Genomic DNA, 26,419 nt, shown 5'->3' with positions numbered 1-26,419 from the left:
GCGAGTGTAGCGAAATGCTTGTGCTTCTAGTTCTGACCATGCAGTAATTTCTAACAAGTAATCTAACCTAACAATTTCACAACAACTATCTTATACACACAAGTGTAAAGGAATGAATAAGAATATGTACATAAAAATATGTGAATGAGCGATGGCCGAACGGCATAGGCAAGATGCAGTAGATAGTATAGAGTACAGTATATACATTTGAGATGAGTAATGTAGGGTATGTAAACATTATATAAAGTGGCATTGTTTAAAGTGGTTAGTGATACATTTATTACATACATTTTTTCATTATTAAAGTGGCTAGAGATGAGTCAGTATGTTGGCAGCAGCCACTCAATGTTAGTGATGGCTGTTTAACAGTCTGATGGCCTTGAGATAGAAGCTGTTTTTCAGTCTCTCGGTCCCCGCTTTGATGCACATGTACTGACCTCACCTTCTGGATGATAGCGGGGTGAACAGGCAGTGGCTCGGGTGGTTGTTGTCCTTGACGATCTTTTTGGCCTTCCTGTGACATCGGGTGGGGTAGGTGTCCTGGAGGGCAGATAGTTTGCCCCCGGTGATGCGTTGTGCAGACCTCACTACCCTCTGGAGAGCCTTACCGTTGTGGGCGGAGCAGTTGCCGTACCAGGCGGTGATACAGCCCGACAGGATGCTCTCGATTGTGCATCTGTAAAAGTTTGTGAGGTTTTTTGGTGACATGCCGAATTTCTTCAGCATCCTGAGGTTGAAGGAAACTTAAAACTTTCCACCTTCTCCACTACTGTCCCGTCGATGTGGATAGGGGGCTGCTCCCTCAAGTCCACGATCATCTCCTTTGTTTTATTGACATTGAGTGTGAGGTTATTTTCCTGACACCACACTCCGAGGGCCCTCACCTCCTCCCTGTAGACCGTCTCGTCATTGTTGGTAATCAAGCCTACCACTGTAGTGTCGTCTGCAAACTTGATGACTGAGTTGGAGGCGTGCATGGCCACGCAGTCATGGGTGAACAGGGAGTACAGGAGAGGGCTGAGAATGCACCCTTGTGGGGCACCAGTGTTGAGGATCAACGGGGTGGAGATGTTGTTACCTACCCTCACCACCTGGGGGCGGCCCGTCAAGAAGTCCAGGACTCAATTGCACAGGGCGGGGTCGAGACCCAGGGTCTCGAGCTTAATGACGAGTTTGAAGGGTACTATGGTGTTAAATGCTGAGCTGTAGTCGATGAACAGCATTCTTACATAGGTATTCCTCTTGTCCAGATGGGTTAGGGCAGGGTCCCGTGTGGCTCAGTTGGTAGAGCATGGTGTTTGCAACGCCAGGGTTGTGGGTTCGATTCCCACGGGGGACCAGTACGGAGAAAAAAATGTATGAAATATATGCATTCACTACTGTAAGTCGCTCTGGATAAGAGCGTCTGCTAAAAATGACTAAAATGTAAAAAAAAAATAATAATAAAATTGCGATTGCGTCGTCTGTGGACCTATTAGGGCGGTAAGCAAATTGGAGTGGGTGTCAGGTGATATGATCCTTGACTTTCAAAGCACTTCATGAAAAAAAAATAAATACACAGCTTCTAAATGTTACACCAGCCTGCCCTTTGGCTCCATCTCCTGTCCAGCTCAGGCGTTTTGGTGTCGCCGGCCTAGCTGCTGCCGAACCTACTGCTGGCAAACGGCCTTCACTCATCACCTCCGGACTTGTCTCGTCATTATTACACACACCTGGTTCCAATCCCCACTCTATCAGTGTATATATACACTCCCTCTGCCATTTGTCTTTGTCGGTCATTGTAAATGTTTCTTGTTTTCCTGAGAGGAATCTCTCCTACTGTTTCCTGAGTACTTTATATTTTGCACTTTGGGTTCGCCCTGTCCCTTCTTGATAATGAAGATATATTTCGAGCACAACAGCACTTGGGTTTCGTCATGCTTTGATCTATGGTGCTTAAACAAATTAAGTAGTTATAAACCTGCAACTGCATCCTGCCTACTCCTCTCTACAACAGTGACACTAAAGACTATTATATACAGAAGACACTTCTTTAACAAAAATCTATAGGTAAACAACTCTAATGTTGTTCCCAGTCAAAGATGGAGGATGTACGTCATCACACACTGTCCACTTAACCCTTCCTCATCGGTTGTTTAGGTTATGCCTTCATGATATGAGTCATTATAATTTTACAACTAGGTCTATATTAAGAACAACAGTAATGATATGGTGCCTTTGCGTTTCAAATGTGTTTCTAAGTGATGCACCACTTGCAACTTTTTCTACGGCCTTTTTAATTATTGATCCATGGTTTTTATTGCATGTCAAGTGGAAGTTAGAAGTTAGAGTTGGTGGACCTTGGCCTTGGATACAGGCGTTATGACAGGGTTGTAGACTTCTGTAACAACAACCACTATTGAATGTCTGAGTTATACTTTATTGTCTCTCATTTCCAGGTGAACGATTAGAATATTGATGCGCCCCATTCTGGCACCAAGCATCCATTACGCATGGAGTTTCCATCGTCTTTTTCAATCAATCAAGGGATCCATCTTGGACATTGTTATCAGATATTGCTCTTTTACCATATTGGTTACATAGACCTTTGTGTATAAAAGACCTGACATAGAGAGCTGGCAATATCATTCGCACTTGCTGACTTCGTTTAGTTCAGACTGTTACGTACGGTCACCTCTCACTTTCACACAAAAAAATAGCTTTTTGCATTCCCTACTTTTAATAATCTAAAGCTATATTGTAAGAAAACTCTTATTCTGCGTCCAGGCATGGCAATGAGTGGATTGTTGGTGTGCGTCCTCACAGCAGCGCTAGTGGGGGTTGGTTTGACATCACCTGTATCCAAGTCGGATGGCAACACCAAACAGGGTGGGATACTGCTACAGCTACTGGCCAGGAGGGAGGCAGTGAGGAATGCTGCGGAGAACATTGCTAAGCGGGAGCAAGACACTCAAACGAGCATGTCACGGATCGAGAGGATGTCGCACCTGTCGGAGGACCAGCGCGAGTTCATGTCCAAGCAAATCATGCAGGCCATCTCAGGTACGTGGTGGTGTTGAGTCAAGTGTGTGAGAGAGAGATGCCAACATCTACCATGGCAAATGTGAAGTGTATCGTTGTTCACTTGAGCACTTTAAATCCACATTGAACTTTTCTGTTTGGTTCATGTAGGTTTGTATTGTTCGCAGAGATGATGAACGAGTGTCCGGACCGGGACTACCAAGGATGGGTTGACTTTGGACGGCGGAGTGCAGAGTAGAGATGTACCACAGGCCAAATGAGAAACGTCTGCCTGCACTTCCGTTACTCAGAAATCCATCCCTATTTGAAGTAGATTGTATATTTTCATTGGCTTATGTCATGAGTTTAGATTTTTATCCAAGTGTCAAAATAAACATGTTTGCAGTATATGTCTACGGACCTTTCTTGATTTAATTTAGGACATTGGCCGGTTTCCCAGACACAGAATCTCCACAAACTGTTATTTTTAGTCTAGGACAAGGCTTAATGTGTCCGGGGAAATCGGCCCTTCGAGTAGAAAAAGAACACGCATGCACGTGTGGCTGATGGAAATACAATGTACTTTTTAATGTACATGTGGTACAATATATACAGACATACATCTCAGTGATCATAACATAGAATTCAGCAAAGAGTAGTCCATTTCAACATCTGAAATATATGTAGTGCTGTTTGGTTCATTTTCTTCTGAATTTAAATTGTCAAAATTTGCTATCTTTTTCCCTTTTGATCTGCAGTATCCTACGCCTTTTATCTACAATTGATTGTCCAGACAGCTGAAAGAGCATCCAAAAAAGCATGCAGTCCATGATCATTTGATCATAATTTTTTTCATACAACTCACTTTCATTATTCCTGATGACATGAATTACATTTGTACCAACAACACTTTAGTTTAAGGTCTGTTAACACAGATCCAGCACATAGACTAGTGCAGAGACCTTTTACAGTCACTTTCTGTTGTCTTTGATACAGCATGGTAGACTACCTGAATGCTTTAGTGAGGTTCGACTAAATACGTTTACAATAATTGACAGCATTTCAAAGTAAAGCATTATTTTACAATGACTTGCAGCAGGTGATGCGTGATGCCATGTAAACGCACAGTACTGCGAGAGCTAAATGAGGACTTTTGGGTAAAGAGCAGAGTAGTATACCTCAGTGAATGTCAATAATGTCACAAACGTTCAGGAAGTAAAGTCAGTGTATCAATCTCTCTACCATTCTGTAATGGGGAGTGATTGAAGTGCTTGTGGTTTTACCACAGTAAAGTCAATGTGGTTAATACCCACAAATGCTTCATTTTCTAATAGCAGCTAATATGCAAAAGGACATACTGAATTCCAGCGCATCTGTGGATGACAAACTGGTCAGTTTGGTGGTTCTTAAATAACGATACCTTGAATCTTTCCCCAAGTAATGAAAAGGTAATGTGATTGTATTTGATGGTAAAAATATATATTAAAAAAGCATAGCCGGGGGGTCTTTAAAGAAAAACGTGTAAAACCATCCGACACCCACGAAACAGGTATAAAAAAAGAAACGCATGTTTTTCTTTGATAAAAAAAATAATAATAACTTGCGCGCGTTCAAGCCAGCCAGACCGGTGATCAGGTGATTCTCCTGAGAATGATCATGACGTCACACATTGTCGTGGAGACCTAGTATATACAATACATGAGTCCATTACAAAAAGAAGAGTGACTGTAGACGTAACAGAAACTCAACTTATGGCTCTATGGTTCTCCCGAGGTTCCATTTTATGATGTATTGCTGTGGGCCCGAAACACAAAATGTCAGTACAGTGGCATATAGCCAGCATGTGGATTGAAGTCAATGACGATTAAGGAGGAAGGGGAGAAGGAGTTTTCCCAGTCTTTCTCAGACTTTAGGTGGATGTCTGTATTGTCGGATTGCTTCTCTCTCCTCTTCGTGCTCGCTTCAGTCCACCACGCCTCGGGCTGCCACCTTGTGAAGTCCCAGACTCCTCAGCTTCTCTACCAGGTTGAAGCTGAAAATGTTCATTCTCCCTTCTTCCTCCATAGTGCATGTTCCTCCACCCCGCTCTTCCTCTGCCGTTGTGGGGTGTGTGTGGGGTCAGTTGGTGGTATGGGTAGGGGAGGGTGGAGGCAGAGATGCCCTGCTCCTTCAGCAGCTTCAGGAGTCCCAGTGATAGAGGAGGTGCTGGGGTGGAGGTGGAGTGGTGGCCACCGCCCTGGCTAGGGTCAAAGGTCAGCACACAGTGCTGCTGATTGGAAGAGGAGGGTGACGTTGTACTCAGATGCTCACAGCTCCCACGAGCGGACAGGCTGCGAGAGCAAAGGCTGTAAATACAGGAAAGGAGAAAAATACCAATCAGACAGGAGTTCTGTTATATATAATAAATACATAGCTAGAAGCTTAGGAGCATTAGTAGCAGTGCAGCATTAGTTAAAAGTGGTTAGTTAGTTTAGTTGCTCCCAGTGATGGATTACGCCTGTAAGGGTGGGTTAGAGATTGTGTTAGTCAGTTAGTTAGTCAGCCTGAGAACTGAAAAGAGGATTTCTGTTGGTTCATGCAGTTTACCTGGAAGAATCTGGAAGGGATCAGGAACTGTTAAGATGAGCACAGGGGCCATGGTGTCCAAGATAGCAAGCCAAGCAAGTGTGTGACATGTTGTTTACGAAGTAGATTCAAGATAATGGACCAAATCCTTAATAGAGAAGCAGGCATTAAGATGTTGGAATGGGAGACCTGTGTGTATTAAAGTTTGAGTTACGTGTGCATCTTAATTTAGGATTTGACCCCAAAAATCAAATACTAAACCTCAAAGTAATTTAAATAGACACAAGAGCATCCATTTGTTTTATGTATAGAAAGTTGAAGCATTGTCGAAGCTGCGAGTGCATTAATCCACGTTACTTTGTAGTGGTGTTTGTTTAGGCTCTAGTGTGGGGTATGATCAATAGTTTTGCTTCCGGGTTGGGTGGGGTCAGAGTTAGAAGGGGCATGGTTTAGAAAAGTTAGGGGATACATATGGGATTTTCCTGCATCATTCCCACTCTGTCCATGCTTGTTGGCTCTTACTTTGCCTAGGAAGCCCCCTTTAGAGCTGGAGAAAGTGCTTGGACCAGCGTTTCCTACCACTGAGGGGAGAGACATGGGGTAAGGAGAGACGGATTGAGTAAGGGAGGATCGAAGGACTGCTATACACACACAAAGTAGCTAGGTACTTTTGAGGAGAAAAATGGGGCAGCTAAGCTGATGTTGTTTTGAGAGTGGTGTAGTCTTTTGTAGTCATATTGTAAATACCTTTTCACGTCATTACTAATATTGGGCTTTGGTTTAATGAATTAATTAATGATTGAATGAATGAAAAATAAATGAATTTCACTTTATTTTACAGTTCACTACCTGGGATAATAGGCAGAATCTACTGTACACACAAAACCGATTAGTGATGGTGCTGGAGGCAACATGCAAAACTGGAGAAACAGGGAAAAGTCTCTGCACACTTCCATTCAGATGCAAATGTGTTTTAATAGTAGCTGAGCTTTAGGTCAGTCGACCTTCAACAGTCCACTACCTGGTAATAACTTATGTTCCTTTGGATTCATTTCAAACACTATTTAGTACCATACCATTTAGTACCAGGTTACCTATTATTTCGACGTCTTTGACGAAACTTCCAGGAAGTATTCATTGTCACCATAAATACGCTCTTAGTAAATACCAGACAAAAAACATGTAACTTTCTGCACTTGACTGTATGTTGCTTTCTTGGCCAGGTGTCCTTCGGAAAAAATATCTCAACAGCCTTCCTGGTTAAATAAAACATACATAAAATAAAATGTGAAACCGGACTGTAAGATAAAGTGTAACCAATGAATAGGTGTGTGAGGGACTCGCAGATCTTACCTGGTGGAGAAGGAGGGGAGCAGGAGGGATGGGTGGTGGCGCCGACAGTTGGTGACGGTGTGGGTGGGAGGGGTCTGGGGGAGGTTGGGGCCAGAGGATGGAGGAGTGACTGTGGGTGATGGACACACTTTACACAACTACACACAAACACAACAACACACATAACTACTCACAATGGATGAGGAAAATCCCAGAGCCCCCCACCACACGACATGGATGGGAGAATGTATGATATACAACGACAGTATGAGTTGGAATGACACAAACGGTTTAGTAACATCACACCTACCACACAGGTGAACTTAGGGGGATATGGACCACAGTAGACATGTTATCCAAATAGAAGGTTCCAGTGTCAATGCCTGATCGTTCTCCCTTACCCAATCTGACGGACCTAAAGAGTTCCGTCGGAGGGAGAAGGGAGAATGATCAGATTTTCACACCAGACTAGAGGGACCAGAGGAATGAGTGTGTACTGTATATGTATGTGTGAGTGTTTTCACTCCCAATTGAGACCCTATCAACCGTATCTGCTAAATTCAACTAAACACTACCCTGTGGCCTCTTTTCTTACCCATGGTGCCGTGGACTCCGGCAGCCAGGCCATGGGAGAGCTGTAATAGGTCAGGCTCGTCCTCCTCCAGGTCATTGAGGCTGTAGACGTGTTGGAGGTCGATCTCCAGCTCCCGGAAGTCTTTGGTGAGGACCCCCGGGCGAGGGTGCAGGATACCGCCCAGGTTGGGCTTGGCCAGCTGCTGCCAGTGGTGCAGGGTCACTGAGCCTGGGGTGGAGAGCAAGGGTGATATAGTTAACATTGTTGTATGTTGGGAATAACACATTTATTTATTTATGTAATAACCTGTATTTCTCTAATCATGCATATTTTTCATACTGAAAGAAGGAAATAATTGTAAAGAGTGTCTATTTTCAGCTGTAGAGTCTACATTCATAGTTTCACTTGAAATTGAGTCCAACAACCTCAGGCAAGTTACCGTAAAACTAACAGTTGAGTTACCGCACACCTAATATCTCAGCTAAGAACACACACAGGGTCTCCCCGTCCCTCACCTTCCAGGGGCTTGACAATCTGCAGGCGGTCAGGTAGGTAGGAGCGCGAGCCCCCCGATCCGGCCGAGGAGTGCAGCGAGCTGCCATTGGAGTAGTTGGTGCCTGTCGACGCCACCGAGCTGGACACCAGGCTGTCGTTGGGTGTAAGGAACCCGCTGGAGCCCAGCTCGCCCACCTCCTCGCTGCCCCGCTGGCAGGCGGTGGCCAGGGCGCGGAGTTTGCGTTCGCGCTCCACCTCAAAGAAGGGGCGCTCTGAGGCATGGCTCTGCTGGCGGTCAGATAAACAGCGGAGAGCGGCCTCAAGGTCCTGGCCTCCAGGCATGCCCGGCATACCCAGACGCTTAGGGCCACTTACACTGAGACCAGAGAGAAATAAAGGGAGGTTAGTGATATACTGTACACTGTTGATGCACTAACACTCAGAGTAAAGGATGTAGGATAGATTTTGAATACAAATACACTGCTGTTATTAGCACACATAGACCAGAGAAATAGAAGCTGTATGTTTGAACATGTATGAAGGACAGAAGTCCATTAATATACTATGGAAAAGCATTTCACTATTAGTCTACACCTGTTGTCTGCGAAGCATGTGACAAATACAAATTAATTTGATTTGAAAAGTAAATACTCTGTGTGTCTGATGTCTGTAGACTCTAACTCCCATAATGTAATTCACACATATACCCATAAATACCCATGTACACTACCGGTCAAAGTTTTAGAACACTTACTGTGGAATCATGTAGTAACCAAAAAAGTGCTAAACAAATCAAAATATATTTTATATTTGAGATTTGTCAAATAGCCACCCTTTGCCTTGGTGACAGCTTTGCACGCTCTTGGCATTCTCTCAACCAGCTTCACCTGGAATGCTTTTCTAACAGTCTTGAAGGAGTTCCCATATATGCTGAGCACTTGTTGGTTGCTTTTCCTTCACTCTGCGGTCCGACTCATCCCTAACCATCTCAATATGGTTGAGGTCGGGGGATTGTGGAGGCCAGGTCATCTGATGCAGTACTCCATCACTCTCTTTGTTGGTAAAATAGCCCTTAAACAGCCTGGAGGTGTGTTGGGTCATTGCCCTGTTGAAAAACAAATGATAGTGGGACTAATCCCAAACCAAGCCCAAACCAGATGGGATGGTGTATCGCTGCAGAATGCTGTGGTTGTCACACCCTGATCTGTTTCACCTGTCTTTGTGCTCGTCTCCACCCCCCTCCAGGTGTCGCCCATCTTCCCCATTATCCCCTGTGTATTTATACCTGTGTTCTCTGTGTCTGTTGCCAGTTCGTTTTGTTCGTGAAACCTACCAGAGTTTGTTTCCCTGCTCCTGCCTGTTTCTTGCTCCTGTTTTCTAGTCCTTCCTGGTTTTGACTATTCTGCCTGCCCTGACCCTGAGACTGCCTGCCGTTCTGGACCCTTTGCACCCTCTCTAGGTTATTAACCCCTGCCTGCCTTCCGGTCGTTTGCCTGCCCCTTTCAGAAATAAACTTTTGTTTCTACGACACTGTCTGCATCTGGGTCATATCTGAAACGGGATAGTGGTAGCCATGCTGGTTAAGTGTGACTTGAAAGCACCCCCACACCATAACACCTCCTCCATGCTTTACAGTGGGAAATACACATGCAGAGATCATCCGTTCACCCACACAGCATCTCACAAAGACACGGAGGTTGGACCCAAAATCTCCAATTTCGACTCGAGACCAAAGGACAAATTACCAATGGTCTAATGTCCATTGCTCGTGTTTCTTGGCCCAAGCAAGTCTCTTCTTATTATTGGTGTCCTTTAGTAGTGGTTTCTTTGCAGCAATTCGACCATGAAGGCCAGATTCACACAGACTCCTATGAACAGTTGATGTTGAGATGTGTCTGTTACTTGAACTCTGTGAAGCATTTGTTTGGGCTGCAATTTCTGAGGCTGGTAACTCTAATAAACTTATCCTCTGCAGCAAAGGTAACTCTGGGTCTTCCATTCCTGTGGCAGTCCTCATGAGAGCCAGTTTCATCATAGCGCTTGATGGTTTTTGCGACTGCACTTGAAGAAACTTTCAAAGTTATTTAGATTTTCCGTATTGACTGACCTTCATGTCTTAAAGTAATGATGGACTGTCGTGTCTCCTTGCTTATTTGAGCTATTCTTGCCATAATTTGGACTTGGTCTTTTACCAAATAGGGCTATCTTCTGTATACCCCCCTACATTTTCACAATACTACTAATTGGCTCAAACACATTAAAGGAAAGAAATTCCACAAATTAACTTTTAAGAAGGCACACCTGTTATTTGAAATGCATTCCAGGTGACTACCTCGTGAAGCTGGTTGAGAGAATGTCAAGCGTGTGCAAAGCTGTCATCAAGGCAAAGGGTGGCTATTTTAAGAATCTCAAATATAAAATATATTTTGATTTGTTTAACACATTTTCTGGTTACTACAAGATTCCATATGTGTTATTTTATAGTTTATGTCTTCACTATTATTCTACAATGTAGAAAATACAAAAAATAAAGAAAAACCCTTGAATGAGTAGGTGTTCTAAAACGTTTGACCGGGAGTGTATATTTACACACTGTTGCCAGTCTCACCTGCTGTCCTCAGTGTGTGCCACCTCTGCCAGCCTCGATACGGCACTAGGTGGTTTGTCCTCCAAGGTGAAGCTGGCACTGTCTGAGCCGTAGTAGCTGGTACGGGGGGTGGAGGCACGGCTGGAGCGCAGCGACACAGGGCTGGAGCCGGGCACCTGGCCGGGGGAGTGGCACCGCGACCGCAGCCTCGACGCTTGGTTCACCACCTTCACCGTCTCAAACACGCGCCACGGGTGATTCCTTTGACAACCATAGATAAACCATATAGATTAGTGTTGGTGACAAAGTGCCTGGTAGTAAGTCTAACATTTCAATGTTTATGCCAGTGTATTTCTGCTTGAATATTCAATCTTCTTTAGTGTAATTCTGGAAACATTTTAAACATTGTATTTGACTTATTGTATATTTTTTTTATCAACAGATGTGCTTTGTTATGTCATGCTGTCTTTATTCAATCAAACATACTTGGTAACACTTCACCTCTGGCACATAACTGACATACCGGTACTGTCATTCAACTGAGCTTAACAGGTTGGAAAAAGCACATTGTCACCGGTGTTTTATGTTTTCACAGTGACATCATCACTCACTTGTACTCGGAGGGTGCGGGGACGTCCAGGCCCTTGCGGAAGGTGCCCTCTATCTCTGCTGCCAGGGAGTCCATGGGGAACACGGCTGATAGGGAGCTGTAGCGCTGCACCGTGCTGTTGGGCAGGCTCTTGTTGCGCAGGTTCTTAATGTCCTCTCTGGTCTCCCGTAGCATGTCCTCACACTCTGAGTACTTGTCCTGCAGGTAGTTTAGCTGCAGCCAGGGAGCGCCAGAGGTCAGTTAAATACACACTGCTACTGCGGTTATTTACAAGCTTGCCTTGAGGGACAGATCTACGATCAGCTTAGCCTCCTCAAATCATTGCATTAACAATAAGGGGGGAAAGCCAAAAACAGACCTTAGAATAGTGTTAAAGAGCAACTTTATCCTACTAGTTATAGATAGCTCATTGGAGGGTAATGAGTTGTGGATTGTTGGGAGAGTGTGGAGGGCGTGTCTTACCTCTGATTTGAGCTGTGATTGGTTCTCCCGCGAGGCACTCAGGTGCTGGGTCAGCTCTTCGTTGTCAGTGGTGAGCTAGAGGAACAGAGTGGAGAGTTAATACCATGATCGTATGAGTGATACTGTATACCAACTTGATACTGTAGATACCAACTTCAGTGCACATGTAAATATTTAATGTACTCCCTTATAGAAGTGTTCGGTGTGGGTGAGTCTTGAATCTTTTGTCCTTCTGGAACCTCAAGGTATGAGACGAGTGCCATGTCAACTCTGTGTGTGTGTGTGTGTCCGTGCACTGCATGCTTGTGCGTGTCTGGGTATGTATTTAGGTGCATGTATGCCTTCGCCTTGTGTGTGTCTGGGTATGTATTTAGGTGCATGTATGCCTTTGCCTTGTTGTGTCTGGGTATGTATTTAAGTGCATGTATGCCTTTGCCTTGTTGTGTCTGGGTATGTATTTAGGTGCATGTATGCCTTTGCCTTGTAGTGTCTGTGATCACTCACCCTTTTGCAGCGTGCCTGCAGGTCGACTATTTGTGCGAGCAGGGAGCTGATCTCCTCCTGCTGCCTGAGAGTGTCCTCCACCTTACGGGCCAACTCATCAGACAGGTCCACCACCTGCTTATTCACAGAGGCTGGGGGAGGTAGAACAAAAAGATTGAGGGAGAGAAGGAGAGAACACGATAGAGAGAGAAAAAGAGGGAGAGAGACGGAGAGGGTTAGTATGAATACACAGTACGAACACATACGGTTTTCACTGTATTCACCCACTCACCAATTACCTCTCCCTCAGGAACACAGTAATACCGTATACATTAACAAACATGCATAGTATTACACTGTAGTACATTATAGTATACTTACTGAGTTCCTCCACACACACCATCATCAGCTCCTGCTCTTGTTCCTCATAGTTAGCGGTCTCTGACGTCAGTTCATTGGCCTGTGGAGTAGCAATATCAATTGCATTAGCAAGTTTCCAATCCACTTCAATGACTTCAGGTATTCAGAAGTAGTCAGTGTTCCACACCTCACAGCGTAGTTTGAGGTTCTCCTCCTCCAGACCTTTGAGTTTCTGCTGTATGAAGTCATAATTGACAAAGTTACTGAGGGAGTTGGACGACTCGTTCCTCTTCATTCTGAAATCCAGGAGAGATGGAGAAGGCAGTCAGATTTTAAGTCTTACGTTTACCTGCCAAAGTTGTGTTGATATGCCTGAGGGCATGTACGATGTGTATGTGTACTCTGCAGTGTGTGTGTGTGTGTGTGTGTGTGTGTGTGTGTGTGTGTGTGTGTGTGTGTGTGTGTGTGTGTGTGTGTGTGTGTGTATACACACTCACAGTGCGTGTGAGTCGGAGGCGTTCTCGATCTCCTCTGTGCTGGCGTACAAGTGGAGCAGGTCGTCTCTCATGGAGAGCTCATGTCGCAGCTGGGCTATCTGGTGAATGGGAACCAGGAAGCAGGGTCAGAGTACTGAACTAGGATCTATCATGTACAGTGGTCCCCATTCCTGGTCCGGGCGAGAGTTACCGGGTATGCAGGCTTTTGATCCTGCCTAGCATTAATGTAACAATTCAAGTGATACAAGGTCTAAATCAAAGTTGAACTAGCTGTGTTAATGCCGGGCTGGAACTAAAGACTACATACGCTGTATGTATTTTCTCTCGCTAAATGCTATGCTCCAGTACTACTGTATTCTGTCTGTAATAGGTGAGATAAATCAAAGTAGGGCTACAGTGATGGCTTCATACCTCTTCCTTAGCGATCTCCAGCTGTTCGTCCATTAACTCATTCCGTGCCGTTAGATCCCGATTCTGCTTGAGCAGTGATTGGCCAATCCGGGCCGCCAACTCGAGGTCCCGCTCTTTCTGCAAGACGACAGCGGTTTGATGTTCTTCATTCTGTCATGTAGTTACAGTCTAGTTTCTAGTAGAAGACTTGTTTATCATTCTAGCAACATGCTTATGGCTGATGACTATCGTGATTTAATCAAATGTATAATATACTCAGGTACACATTATTCAATTTGACGAAGGGTTCACGTATGAAAACAATCCCGTTATATTTACTTACCTCTTCCAGTAGGTGGGTGACAGCCTCAATGTCATGGTAGGTCTTAGTGACCTGGCCCACTCTCTCTGAACACAGCACTGTAGGAGGGAGATGGGGAATGGAGCAAGAAAAGAAAAATACCTGTTTAATATATGGTTCACTGAAAAGAGGCCATTGGACAGTGAATTATTGGGACAGTAACTTTCTGGTTAGAAACTTAATTGGTCACAGGAGCTAAGATAATTTCTGGCGTACACTGACCACGATATCGGGAAGTAAAACTTTGAGAGGTAAAAGCTAACTGCCCAGTGGACTAGATCATTATTGTCCCGCGACTATGTCCTCTCTTATCCCCTCTCTTTGTATGAATGACTCATGGTCAACAACAGTTGAAAGGAAACAGACCGGGGCGCTGACCACCACGTAGCCAGTCAGTCAGAGCTTATCCTCTTAGCCTGATCCTCATTACAGGGATAAGACCCATCTCTCTCTTTCCCTCTGATATAAATATACCGCAGCACAAGCTGCTGTAGAAAACTGTAATGGGAACAGTTAGCTCCCAGTAGGAAGTTAGGCTGGATATCTATGGCCGTGATTATAGTGAGGTCTGGTTATAGACAGGTCAGTTTGTTTACTGGTTTGTGAATGGACACCGCGACCCTGTTCAGGACTGATGGGTGGGTGAACAGTGGTCATCCTGTTTGGAAGCTGAGTCATCATGGAGTTAACAGTTGATGCTTCGTTCGTCGTAGTAATCATTCTGGTGACCTAAAGATGTGGGACCCATGGTTTCTGTGCAAGGCCTCATCTCCATATAATCCAAAAATATGTTTCTATCCCGACCAATCAGCCGGGACTTTCAAGTTTACATTTATTTTCATCAGCATACATCCTACAGATGTAGTCTCATGCAGGTACATGCAGTAAGATACCCCTATGTTCAAATCAGCCATTCAAAATCTCCCTTTGATCAAAAGCCTGGCTGGCACCAAGGAGATGAGGTACTCATCAGTACTGTACAGTAGATTCAAATAATTAAAGTGAGGGGCAGCATTTGGCTGAAAATGGGGTGACTGTAACAGCATCCATGAGCCAATTATTTAATGGAATGATATGGTCCTTGGCCAGATCTACTGTATGCCTACAGTCACTAATCCTTTGAACCATGTAAGAAAATAGTGTGTGTCCTTGTTTAGAGGTGATGGGGGTCTGCAGCGTGGAGAAACAAAAGAGATATAGGGAGAGAAATTGAGAAGGAGAGAAACAGAGAAAGAAAGAGTGAGAGAGAGAAAGAGAAATAATATCTTGTTCTAGGATGCTGAGACCAGTCCACAGAAGCGGGTGGTGGTTGAGTTGGATCCAACGGCTTCCCGTAGCACTGGGCACGGGCACTAGCAGTCTGCAGCCACAATGGCAACCTAACCCCTGCAACAGACAGAGCTGCTACTTATGCACCAAAGTAAGTGCCAATACATTGCAGTTCTTTTGTTTATCGCTGAGTCTACAATGATACTTTCCTACAGTACAGTATATCATAAAGACAAACCCTAATTGTCTTCTTTATTAAGATGAACATTCTGTAAAATACCCTGGAATAACCTAATCTGGACAATCAGTTCGATCAGGTAGCCTACCATTTTCAATGGTAGAGCAGAGCAAGAGTGTCCAGTTTTCAATAATAAGATTACATAGCCACATGGATAACTGACCCAAAGTAAGTATAGCTTCCTAAAACACTGCTGTCCTAACTGGGATAGGCTAACTGCTAATGTTTCCATCTGGAACTACAATTAAAATAGCTTCCTCCATAGAACAAAAAGGCACATTTTCTAATATGGCTAGGCCTACTTCAATTAAAGTAACTTCCTAGAACAAAGACTAATTATAAAATCGGGTCACTACAATTGAAATAGCTCTATCCATGTAACAATTCTTAATTGTACTATTATCAAAATAGATTCATCCATAGAGCTGAAAATCCAATGGTTATATGGTCATTTACTGGGAGTACATACTTATGCTAATGCTAAATCCCCATTTAGCTTCCCCAATAGCTTCTAAATCTTTACAAGCTTATAGACTGGACTATTTTCCAGACAAGAAAAGGGTATTTAATACAGACACACTGCAGACAGAACATTGTGTTGGACTATCAAGAAGAACTAATGCTGAATTTGTATCTAGATGTCAACTTATTTTCTTAATTTATTTTCACAGTGCCAAGCTTTATTGATTTCTTTGGAAAGAAAATGTTTCAAGAATGATGACATCTGAGACGACTATCCCTTTAAAAGCTATGCCACAGTACAGTAGTTGACTGTCTGTGTGCAATACATACTGTACTATATTACCGTCTAAGACCACACTACCCTAGCTCACTGTACCCTAACCGAGAGGGTTCAGAGTAGATCCTGTACAGTACATAGGAGCCTACAGGATCAACAGGGATCAAACCCACAAGCTCAACTCTGTCCTCTGTCAGTCTGATTCTAGCATCACTACAGACGTTATCATAAGCCTTTCTCCCAATCTTCTTGAAACGTCGACTCTGAGGTATTAGGCTACTTATACAGGGCAGGCCATTGTATGTGCCTGGGCCAGATTGCAGAAACTTGACATCACAATACCTACGTCTTCCTGCCCTGATCCGTTTAGCTGTGTGGTGCAGGGGTTAGGGGGAAAGAGACAACCAGTACAACAATGTCTTGCCTAGAGGGTCATTGAGGCCTACTACGAGTGCTTTAAGGCAGTATAGCAGTAAAGAGCCAGTGAATCTCAATATTGAACTTGGGTCTATAAACATTAAAACCCAATTGACTATTTGGTCTGAAATATTAGACCTCTACATAATCTATTAAATATATTAGGCCTCATCAAATATATCCTGCCTCTAGCTATACATTATTTATGATTACATCATTAGCCTAGTTAATTCCACGTAATACTAAATGACGACAAGGGAGATAAGAAATCATCATTTGTGGCAGAAACTGCACCCAGGTTAAAGTTTCTGCCTGTCTGTGGTGTAGGCAGCCCTGAGGACATCATCAAATCATCAAATCCCTTGAGTGGCAGAGCCTACAGATTACAGCTGTACTGTATTTGTGTAATGGAATATTATAATTAATCCAATTTTATTTAGCCATTGTGTAACAGTCACGTAAAGTCAGAGATTTTCTAAAAATGTCTGTTCGTTTTCTGGGTCTGTGCCAGCATCTATGCCAGTGTCGCAGTGCACTAACAGAAAAGGTGCCAGCCAGCCAGCACGCTGCCCGTTCAGACAAAGGACCAAATGGAGGAAGAAAAGAAAGACATTCTCTAGCTGAAATATGCCACTTCTTAGCAACTATATATCTGTGTGTCAAACCAGGGTGCCCCTTTTATCTGCAAGTCAAACCCTTGATAGTGTACAGTAATTTCTGATCTATATTGCAAAGAATCGATCTAGAATATTCTGAGGAAGAATGAATAATCTGCCGTATTCTTATTTCATATACTCAGTATTATACTGTAGTAGTATCATTCTAGATTTTTTCTATTGTATTATTGACTGTGTGTTTGTTTATTCCATGTGTAACTCTGTGTTGTTGTTTGTGTCGCACTGCTTTGCTTTATCTTGGCCAGGTCGCAGTTGTAAATGAGAACTTGTTCTCAACTACCCTACCTGGTTAAATAAAGGTGAAATAAAAAAATTATACACTCGGAGGCCAGTTTATTTGGTAAACCCATCTAGTACCGATTCGGGCCCCCCTTTGCCTCCAGAACAGCCTGAATTCTTCGGGGCGTAGGCATGTTGCTCAGTTGGTATCAAGGGACCTAACATGTGCCAGGAAAACATTCCCCACACCATTACACCACCAGCCTGTACCATTGACACCAGGCAGGATGAGGTCATGGACTCATGCTGCTTACGCCAAATTCTGACTCAGCATGACGCAACAGGAACCCGGATTCGTCAGAACAGGCAACGTTTTTCCACTCCTCAATTGTCCAGTGTTGGTGATCACGTGCTCACTGGAGCCGCTTCTTCTTGTTTTTACCTGATAGGAGTGGAACCCGATGTGGTCGTCTGCTGCAATAGCCCATCCCCGACAAGGACCGACGAGTGGTGTGTTCCAAGCTACTGGCTCCGACGATCATGCCACGCTCAAAGTTGCTTAGGTCACTCGTTTTGCCCATTCTAACATTCAATCGAACAGAAACGGAATGTCTCGATGCCTGCTTTATATAGCAAGCCACGGCCACGTGACTCACTGTCCGTAGGAGAACCATTTTCGTGATTTTCGTACCAAATAAACTGACCACTGAGTGTATAATATACTGTAACCCAGCATATGGAGTATTGCTAGAGGCACTGAGTGAAGACAATTAACTAAGGTGTGAATCTAGGGCATCATCATGATACCTGCCACATTGAAGGACCATAACAGAATAGCATGGTTGGGACCAGCTTGTCATTTCATCAATTTAGGGCATGAATTAAAAATTCTATTAAAATGCCCACTGAAACAATTATGGAAAATTATCCAATTTAAACATGAGGGGTTGATTCAATTTCTTAATTCAATGGAGTTAAGATATGATAGATCCCATCTTTACAAAACATTGTTCTCCTCAGGGCATTGGACAGTACTAGAACATACCCACTGGGCAAAAACTGTTTGAATCAGCCTTTGTTTCCTGTCATTTCAACCCCCAAAAAATCAATATGATGACAACGTGTGAAATGTATTTTTTATTTCACGTTGAATTGACGTTAGTTGACAACTTAACCAAACTGACGTCTGTGCCCAGTGGGTAGCCAGTACTTCCATGTTTTTGACCTTCATATTGAGTCCTAAAAGTCCACAAACCTTTTCCAGCCAGTCTGTCTACTGCAGCCCAAAGACAATGACACTCAAAGGCACAGAGACAATACACCACAGAAAACACTACTGCTGCTGACGGAAAACACACCAACTGCTGCTAAGAACACACACTGTGGCACAGTGACCTTCACACTATGGGGAGAACTGCAAGCTCAGTATACCTGGCAGCCCGTGTTCACTGGAGGTAAGTTATACATTTGGCATATGTGACTTCAATAACTGAAAAATAGAGACAAAGATCAGGCTTCAGATATTCATATACACACACATGAAGCCAGTCAATGACCTAACCATGTGTTACTGCATGTGAATGAAATCACAGCTGAATTAACCATTCATACGACAAAGAATCCATGCATAAGCACCTTCCCAGCCATACCGTCACTCACTTAGCTTGACTGTAAGCTGCAAAGATTCTACAATATGGTAACAGCACAGCAACAAGACAGATTTATGGCTGCAGAATCACACTGATCGCCTGCAACTCCCTCCTTTCCCCTCTCTCAACCTCCTCCATTGCTCCCTCGATCCTTGCTCCTCTCTCAATCACTCTCTTTCTCTGTCCGTCTCTCATCCTCCCTTTACCCCCTCACCTTGCATCAGTTCCCTGCACAGAATCTCCTTATTGTGTGGCTTTCCTCCCTCCTCCACCTCCTCTTCTTCCTCCTCCTGGCTCCCGTGGCCGCTCTCCTTCTCTTCCTCCTCCTCGGAAGCAGAGGAACTCCACACCTCCATGGTGACCGGACGGAAGCTCTCTTCCATCCCTCCTCCTGTTATATTGCGCTATTTATTCTTGTTCTTCTGCTCCCTGTTTCAGCTCTATGCCCATTCCAATAAGCCGATGCTCTGTTGAGCGTTCAAAACCGTGTCCTACTCAGTGTCCCTGTGACTGTGTGGGTATGTGTTACGTGTGTGAGAGGAGACTGAGCTGTCCTTGGTGTTAATATGTAATCCCTCTGACTGGGAGGTCCATCTGTCGTCACCCTCCTGCTTATATCGACCTGGCCACACTGGACTGTGGGAGCGCAGAAAGAGAAGGAGCGTTGTCGGAGGTAGCTTGAGACCAGAACGACCCATAAAAGCTAAAATAGATCATACCCAACTTTGCCTAAGAACTATACATATAGAAATGCAAGGCTTTAATATAAAACACAATACGAATTATAATCTGGTTTAGCAAGAGAATGCACTTAGTCCCTTCACCCCCGTGAGGCAGAGTGAGATGGTACGCTCCAGCTGAGGCCATGACTGCCATCTTCCTGCACACATAATATTGGTGCAGACTGAGCCACACCCCCTTCTAGAGGGACAGGGATACAACACTGATACTGTACACACAGACTGGGATTGTAAATCGACTGTTGATGTTTGTGTGGACTGTTTCTGTGGAGAGAGGATAGGTGTCTGAGAGGGAAAGTGATATACGAATTGACCTCAAGCTGGGTTTTCAGCAGGGCCTCTCAATTTACTGAGCTCTTTAGTATGTTAGCACAAACCTCACATGCACAGTAAAATAATGCAAACACAATAGTGAATGTACAAACTGGAGAGATATCCATTGTTTTCATGTTTTACAAATAATGGTCTGTATTGAGAGTTAAAATAAAGTAATCCCAAAGTACTAAAGCTGCTTATTTCACATCAACTGATACGTGGAAAAACAATATATCAGATATATGCCAGGTATGCTTTATTGACATATAACAACTTAGTACAGTTAAAAACACATCCCTGAAGTCTAGCCTTCATCACCACCAATCATCACTTCATCCACCCAGTGCCCTCCCTGTTGCTACCCTGGCACTCAAGTGTCCTCTCCCAATCAAATATTAACCTCCCCTTCATAAATGTTTCACCTGCAGACGGTTTCTTTCAGGTTGAGTACAGCACGCAAGGGGCGGCTGGGACCCAACTTTCACTGTCTCCCCCTTGTCTTTTCCTTTCTCTCTTTACACCCCCCTATCCCGTTTCATCCCCCTACCTACATCGCTTTCCTACCAGGGTTGTGTACACAGCGCCCCAACACAACGCATTAGCCAGCCAAGACAAAATGGAGGCTGCCAGCTCCCTAAAAATACCAGCCCATCCAATACAAGTGGACTTCCTTACCCTTCCAAACCAAATTGATGAATTCAGTTAACAGAAACAGGTCGCTGCTACAATAGGATTTGTTGAGTCACAGTATTAGAAAGACAATGGAAAGTTAGATTAAGCTAGGGCCAAGATGTCTAAAGAAGGCTACAGTACAGAATATACAGTGTCAGGCCCTTTGTCTCCAATAAAAAGTGCGCCAAACCAAAGCTCATTAAAACCTGTGTAGTAGTAAAGTTTGGTAACGTTTCCCTCAGATTATCTATGACAAACCTGACATTTTTGCAAAGGCATGAAATAACACATACCACACAATATACTTGCAGTGAAGCCGCTCAACAACTACATCACATTAGTCATCTAACAGACTCCCATCCAGAGCGGCTCACAGAAGCAACCAGTGTCAACACCCTGCTCAAGGGCACGTCGACAGATCTCCCACAAGGTCAGAAACGAGGACCTGAACCAGTGAACCATCAGACACCGGCCCAAGCTACCAACCGCCAGGCCACCAGCCCTCCAAGATCCCCCTCCCCCACAGTTCCCCAAGAACTTCCCCTCAACCATCCGGGACCCCCCCCACAGTCCCTAGCCATTGTCAGCGTGCATAAAATAGCACTGCAAGCAACCTGACAATGTTATATTGACATAAAATGATGTCAGTTATCATGACTTATGTAATATCATACTAATAACAGTGGAAGGATCAAGTAAAGTGTTACCAAGAGCTGCTACACTAATTCAAGGACAAATCCATTCTGCCTCCGCAGATATGGACAAAAACATAAGTTCCTAGTCAATATTGACACAAGAAACCACTTTGCACTGATATAACTTCCTTGCAATCAACCAATGGAACGCAGTTCACAGTTCAATATTTGACTAAGATGAAAGAACACACCCTTAGAGGTCAATGGCCAAGTAGTTTTATGAGTGCCTACGGTTTCCGTGGAAACACAGTCAGAGCAAAACAACACCATAAGCTCCATATCACTGATCAGATAAAGAGAGACTGAACCAGTGTAAAGTACACTATGAAGTGATCACATAGCAAGCATTGATCAACAACGACATATGAAGAGTGGAACCAGTCACGTTCTGCTCTTTGAAGTGGTCAGCCGTCCAGTGCAACGGCAAAACACAAAGGTTGCATCTGAAATGCCACCCTACTTCCTGTCTAGTGCCCTACTTCTGAACAGAGCCCCTGGTCAAAAGTAGTGCACTACATAAGGAATAGGATGCCATTTCAGACGCACCCAGAGACTGGGTTGTTTATCATAGGGGTTAGCTCCCTGTCAGGTGTGTCTATTTACATCCATGGGCATCCACCCACATCCCTGCCAGTTCTGTTAAGACTGTAAGCTGAACTGGCGTTTCAAGCAACAGAGCCAGACACAAAGGACTACTCATTAAGACGTCTGTAACTGGAAGGATGTTGAATCTTTTAAAAAGGGTGGCAGAGAAGGAGAGAGAGTCTTTGAGACGGGAAAAAAAGAAGCCAGGAGACAGAAGGTGCATGAAAGAACCCGGAAATAACAGAGAAAGGGAGTAGAGAAACATACTGAATTGTTATAAAAGGAGACAGCTAAAGGAGGGTAGAAAGTGAGAGAGAAGCAGTGAATGGGTCAACCCACAGATGGAACAGAGAGCAACAACAGGAGGGAGGGACAGATTTAGATCAGAACAGGTGTACACCAAGGTAGATTGCCAGAAGAGGGACACCCAAATAAGAGCTGTACTGAAGTTTAGGGCACGTGCCGCGTGCTAAGAAGCTAATGTCAACACGGGACCAGGTATAAGGCACAGCTGTGTGTCGGCTGACTGGCTGTGTACCTGTCTGTCCTGTGCTCTGCAAAGAAGACAGAGTGAAAGGAGGGTACAGCCTATCCTGCCTTATGAAGGAGTAAGCCATACGGGATGGGACATTGCAAATCTGGCACTGACTGTACCCCCAGTCCAAAGCAGCTTGAATGAAAGGAGAGTACAGCCTATCCTGCCTTATGGGGGATTATTCTCACTATCTTAATGGAATCTGGCAACCCTAGTATCCCTGGCACTGTACCGCCAGTTACGATTGGCTTGATTAAAGGAGAGTACAGTCTATCCTGTCTTACATGCAATCCTATGGGAACCAACATGGCAATGTACCCCTAGTCACGATCGGCTTGAGTGTAGGGTCGGGACAATACCAGTCTCGCGATATTCGTTAGTATCTTGGCAAGGAAACAAAACACAAAGCGGATTTAACTTCTTTAGGGAAACAGTCCTAATGTTGGAAACAAACATCATTAACCTCTTCAGGATGTCTCTCGAAAAATTACACCAAAAGGCCACAAATACACACTGTTTACACAGCAAACCCAAATCTCTGAGCTTTCAACCTGTCACCTTTCCGACACCTCTCTGGTCTAGACTATGCTCACAAACAGATCTTTAAAATATACACTACTGATGGGTTGCTAAGACGACCGAGTCCTACACAGTGACGAGAGTACGGTCAGTGTCGCCGAGATGTCGGAAGAGCAGTCAGTGCTCGGGACCAAGCCCTTTGTAAAGGCTACTGTTAAAGTCAGTCCTGGACTGGAGGTGCAGAAGGAAACTGATTATAGCTTAGAGGCTAATCAGTTTAGTGGAATTTGGCATCTGTGGCCCCAAGCATCAGGGGAAGGGATGTGGCTAGAGGATTAGACACCTCCCCTAAAGTCACCAGAGGGGGGAGGGGAGGAGCAGAGGGAGGGTCTTCTGTTAGCTCCTCTACTAAACAGACCATACATACGTGTAGTACTGTATTGATAAATGGAGATTCTGATATAATAGTGTCCCGTTATGGTGATTATGACAGTGGAGTAGCCTTGTAATAGTCAGTAGCGTGATGATGTTGAGTGTTGGATTTGGGTAAACTGAGTGTTTGTTGTGTTAGATTGAGGGATAAAGTATGCAGGCGTCCATGTACCGAATCAATTGTTTCTTCATAGAATCAGACTATGATCTTGTGACTATGATCAATTTCGCCCATATCTATCTCCAGCTCATATTTTAGCATTTACCTTTATAACATTACCCCATTAAAAACGATCACAATATTGTTGAAAAAACATTTACAAATCTCATTAGATTTGTTTTTCCACATCTACGTAGGAGAGTCAGGCGAAAACACTTTGTTGAAAGGACAATTGAAACAGATATAATCTTCAGCCAGACCTTAACTCGGAATCTGCGTCAGACTGATAGGAAGAATGTTCACCTCAGATTTAGAGTTCAAGTTAAACTAGCAGGAGTTTACCATGGTCATTATACGCAGTACTTCCTGTTGGCAACATGCTACCAACCAAACCCTTTGGACCCATACCACCCCATCCAACTCCAATCATTTAGTTACCACTACTGTGTGATTATATTACAAGGGTGTTTTCAAGTGTGACTTAAAGACACCAGGATAAATTGGTCCAATATCAGATGTATTATTGCAGGACAAATTGCTGCATTCACATTCAATGTCTTCTCTTGTGGTACACTACTAATGCTTACACTGTGTATTGAGATACAGGGACTTGCGAAATTATTCACCCCACTTGGCATTTTTCCTATTTTGTTGCCTTACAACCTGGAATTAAAATGGATTATTTGGGGGGTTTTGTTTCATTTGATTTACACAACATGCCTACCACTTTGAAGATGCAAAATATTTTTTGTGAAACAAACAAGAAATAAGACAAAAAACAAAACACTTGAGTGTGCATAACTATTCACCCCCCAAAGTCAATACTTTGTAGAGCCACCTTTTGCAGCAATTACAGATGGAAGTCTCTTGGGGTATGTCTCCGTAAACTTGGCACATCTAGCCCCTGGGATTTTTGCCCATTATTCAAGGCAAAACTGCTCTAGCTCCTTCAAGTTGGATGGGTTCCGCTGGTGTACAGAAATCTTTAAGTCATACCACTGATTCTCAATTGGATTGAAGTCTGGGTTTTGACTAGGCCATTCCAAGACATTTAAATGTTTCCACTTAAACCACTCGAGTGTTGCTTTAGCAGTATGCTTAGGGTCATTGTCCTGCTGGAAGGTGAACCTCCGTCCAAGTCTCAAATCTCTGGAAGACTGAAACAGGATTCCCTCAAGAATTTCCCTGTATTTAGCGCCATCCATCATTCCTTCAATTCTGACCAGTTTCCCAGTCCCTGCCGATGAAGGTGTTGGGGTGATGTGAGGTGTTGGGTTTGCGCCAGACATAGCATTTTCCTTGATGGCCAAAAATATCAATTATGTCTCATCTGACCAGAGTACCTTCATCCATATCTTTGGGGAGTCTCCCACATGTCTTTTGGCGAACACCAAACGTGCTTGCTTATTTTTTTCTTTAAGCAATGGCTTTTTTCTGGCCACTCTTCCGTCAAGCCCAGCTCTGTGGAGTTTATGGCTTAAAGTGGTCCTATGGACAGATACTCCAATCTCCACTGTGGAGCTTTGCAGCTCCTTCAGGATTATCTTTGGTCTCTTTGTTGCCTCTCTGATTAATGCCCTCCTTGCATGGTCCGTGAGTTTTGGTGGGCGGCCCCCTCTTGGCAGGTTTGTTGTGGTGCCATATTCTTTTTTTTATTTTTTATAATGGATTTAATGGTGGGATGTTCAAAGTTTCATATATTTTTTATAACCCAACCCTGATCTGTACTTCTCCACAACTTTGTCCCTGACCTGTTTGGAGAGCTCCTTGGTCTTCATAGTGCCGCTTGCTCGGTGGTGCCCCTTGCTTAGTGGTGTTGCAGACTCTGGGGCCTTTCAGAACAGGTGTATATATACTGAGATCATGTGACAGATCATGTGACAGTTAAAGTCCACCTGTGTGCAATGTAACTAATTATGTGACTTCTGAAGGTAATTGGTTGCACTAGATCTCATTTAGGGGCTTCGTAGCAAAGGGGGTGAATACATATGCACGCACCACTTGTCTGTGTGGTGTTATTATTTTTTTTCAATTCACTTCACCAATTTGGACTATTTTGTGTATGTTCATTACATGAAATCCAAATAAAAATCTATTTAAATTACAGGTTGTAATGAAACAAAATAAAAAAACGCCAAAGGAGGTGAATACTTTTGCAAGGCAATGTATCTTATTTTTTTCCAATTGTATTAGTCTTACAGGCAAGAAGTCAGACCACAAAATGTATATAGGTTCAGAAATTTTGTGAAATAACACAGTTACAAATAGAACTGGATGGACATCAGAAATAGAGGAAGGACTAAAAACAAACAAAGTATAACTATTGTAAAATAGATTGTGTCTGTAAAATGTGTATAAGATGTATAAACAGAAGGTAGAAGCCTAAGTGTTATTGTTTATTAGTTTACTCCAATTGGGGGAAGGGTGGTAGGATTTGCGGGGAATAATAAAGGTATATTCTAAAAAAAAGTATGTATGTCTATATAGGAATGTGTATGTATATATGTGTATATGTATGCATACGTGTATGTACATGGATATATATATACCCCCAAAAATATATGGGGGATTGGAAATGATGCAGACAATTACATTGATGGAAGCAACAATTTTCCGCAATACTAAGCTTTTTTTTTTTTAAAGAGTCAGACCACAAGCTCTTTAAATCCACACCATATGGATGACCTGATAATGGCAAAAGAGTGAGAGATGATCCTATCAATGTTATACTATAAAGTCCAGTGATTAAAGGATGTGTAATCTGTGTACAAGTTTCCATTGACCAATTCCAAAGCATATGTGAGGGGTCAATTCTCCGTAGAACTTTAAGATGGAATTGCTG

The 26,419-nt window shown here is 43.6% G+C and overlaps 2 protein-coding genes across 19 annotated transcripts in view; one reads left to right on the top strand and one right to left on the bottom strand.

The window, feature by feature from the left end:
* The first annotated feature begins 2,623 nt into the window (after positions 1–2,623).
* On the top strand, positions 2,624–3,410 carry LOC106564766 (cholecystokinin). Of its 2 annotated transcripts, none has more exons than XM_014131108.3 (2): positions 2,624–3,042; positions 3,189–3,410. In XM_014131108.3, the coding sequence occupies exons 1-2, from the start codon at positions 2,769–2,771 to the stop codon at positions 3,257–3,259; spliced, it is 345 nt and encodes a 114-aa protein (XP_013986583.1). In that variant the 5' UTR covers positions 2,624–2,768; the 3' UTR covers positions 3,260–3,410. The 2 variants fall into 2 exon arrangements, 1 of the variants encoding a protein (XP_013986583.1); XR_014379677.1 differs by having other exon boundaries at positions 2,839–3,042; positions 3,172–3,410.
* A 154-nt stretch (positions 3,411–3,564) lies between these two features.
* Positions 3,565–26,419, bottom strand: part of LOC106564754 (trafficking kinesin-binding protein 1) — a 43,644-nt gene continuing 20,789 nt past the window's right edge. For 3 of the 17 annotated variants that reach the window (XM_045691226.2, XM_045691227.2, XM_045691228.2), the window contains 14 exons: positions 13,699–13,775; positions 13,377–13,526; positions 12,966–13,063; positions 12,656–12,764; positions 12,490–12,568; positions 12,130–12,260; positions 11,626–11,700; positions 11,165–11,376; positions 10,575–10,814; positions 7,987–8,342; positions 7,493–7,699; positions 6,919–7,027; positions 6,660–6,821; positions 3,565–5,345 (listed from right to left, as the gene is read on the bottom strand). In XM_045691226.2, the coding sequence (XP_045547182.2) occupies positions 4,910–5,345; positions 6,660–6,821; positions 6,919–7,027; positions 7,493–7,699; positions 7,987–8,342; positions 10,575–10,814; positions 11,165–11,376; positions 11,626–11,700; positions 12,130–12,260; positions 12,490–12,568; positions 12,656–12,764; positions 12,966–13,063; positions 13,377–13,526; positions 13,699–13,775 (2,441 nt within the window). In that variant the 3' untranslated portion in view covers positions 3,565–4,909. The other 14 variants (XM_045691229.2, XM_014131082.3, XM_014131079.3 and 11 more) reach the window with 14 other exon arrangements.

Source organism: Salmo salar, chromosome 12 (assembly GCF_965601325.2).
Source record: "Salmo salar chromosome 12, fSalSal1, whole genome shotgun sequence".
Taxonomy (NCBI): Eukaryota; Metazoa; Chordata; class Actinopteri; order Salmoniformes; family Salmonidae; genus Salmo; species Salmo salar.
This window is presented reverse-complemented; position numbering and strand designations above follow the sequence as displayed.

Excerpts from the sequence above, each read along its gene's own strand:
- LOC106564766 (XM_014131108.3), top strand. The coding sequence starts at position 2,769 with ATGGCAATGAGTGGATTGTTGGTGTGCGTCCTCACAGCAGCGCTAGTG. Across the intron at positions 3,043-3,188 it reads AATCATGCAGGCCATCTCAG|AGATGATGAACGAGTGTCCG; the intron begins GTACGTGGTGGT and ends TATTGTTCGCAG.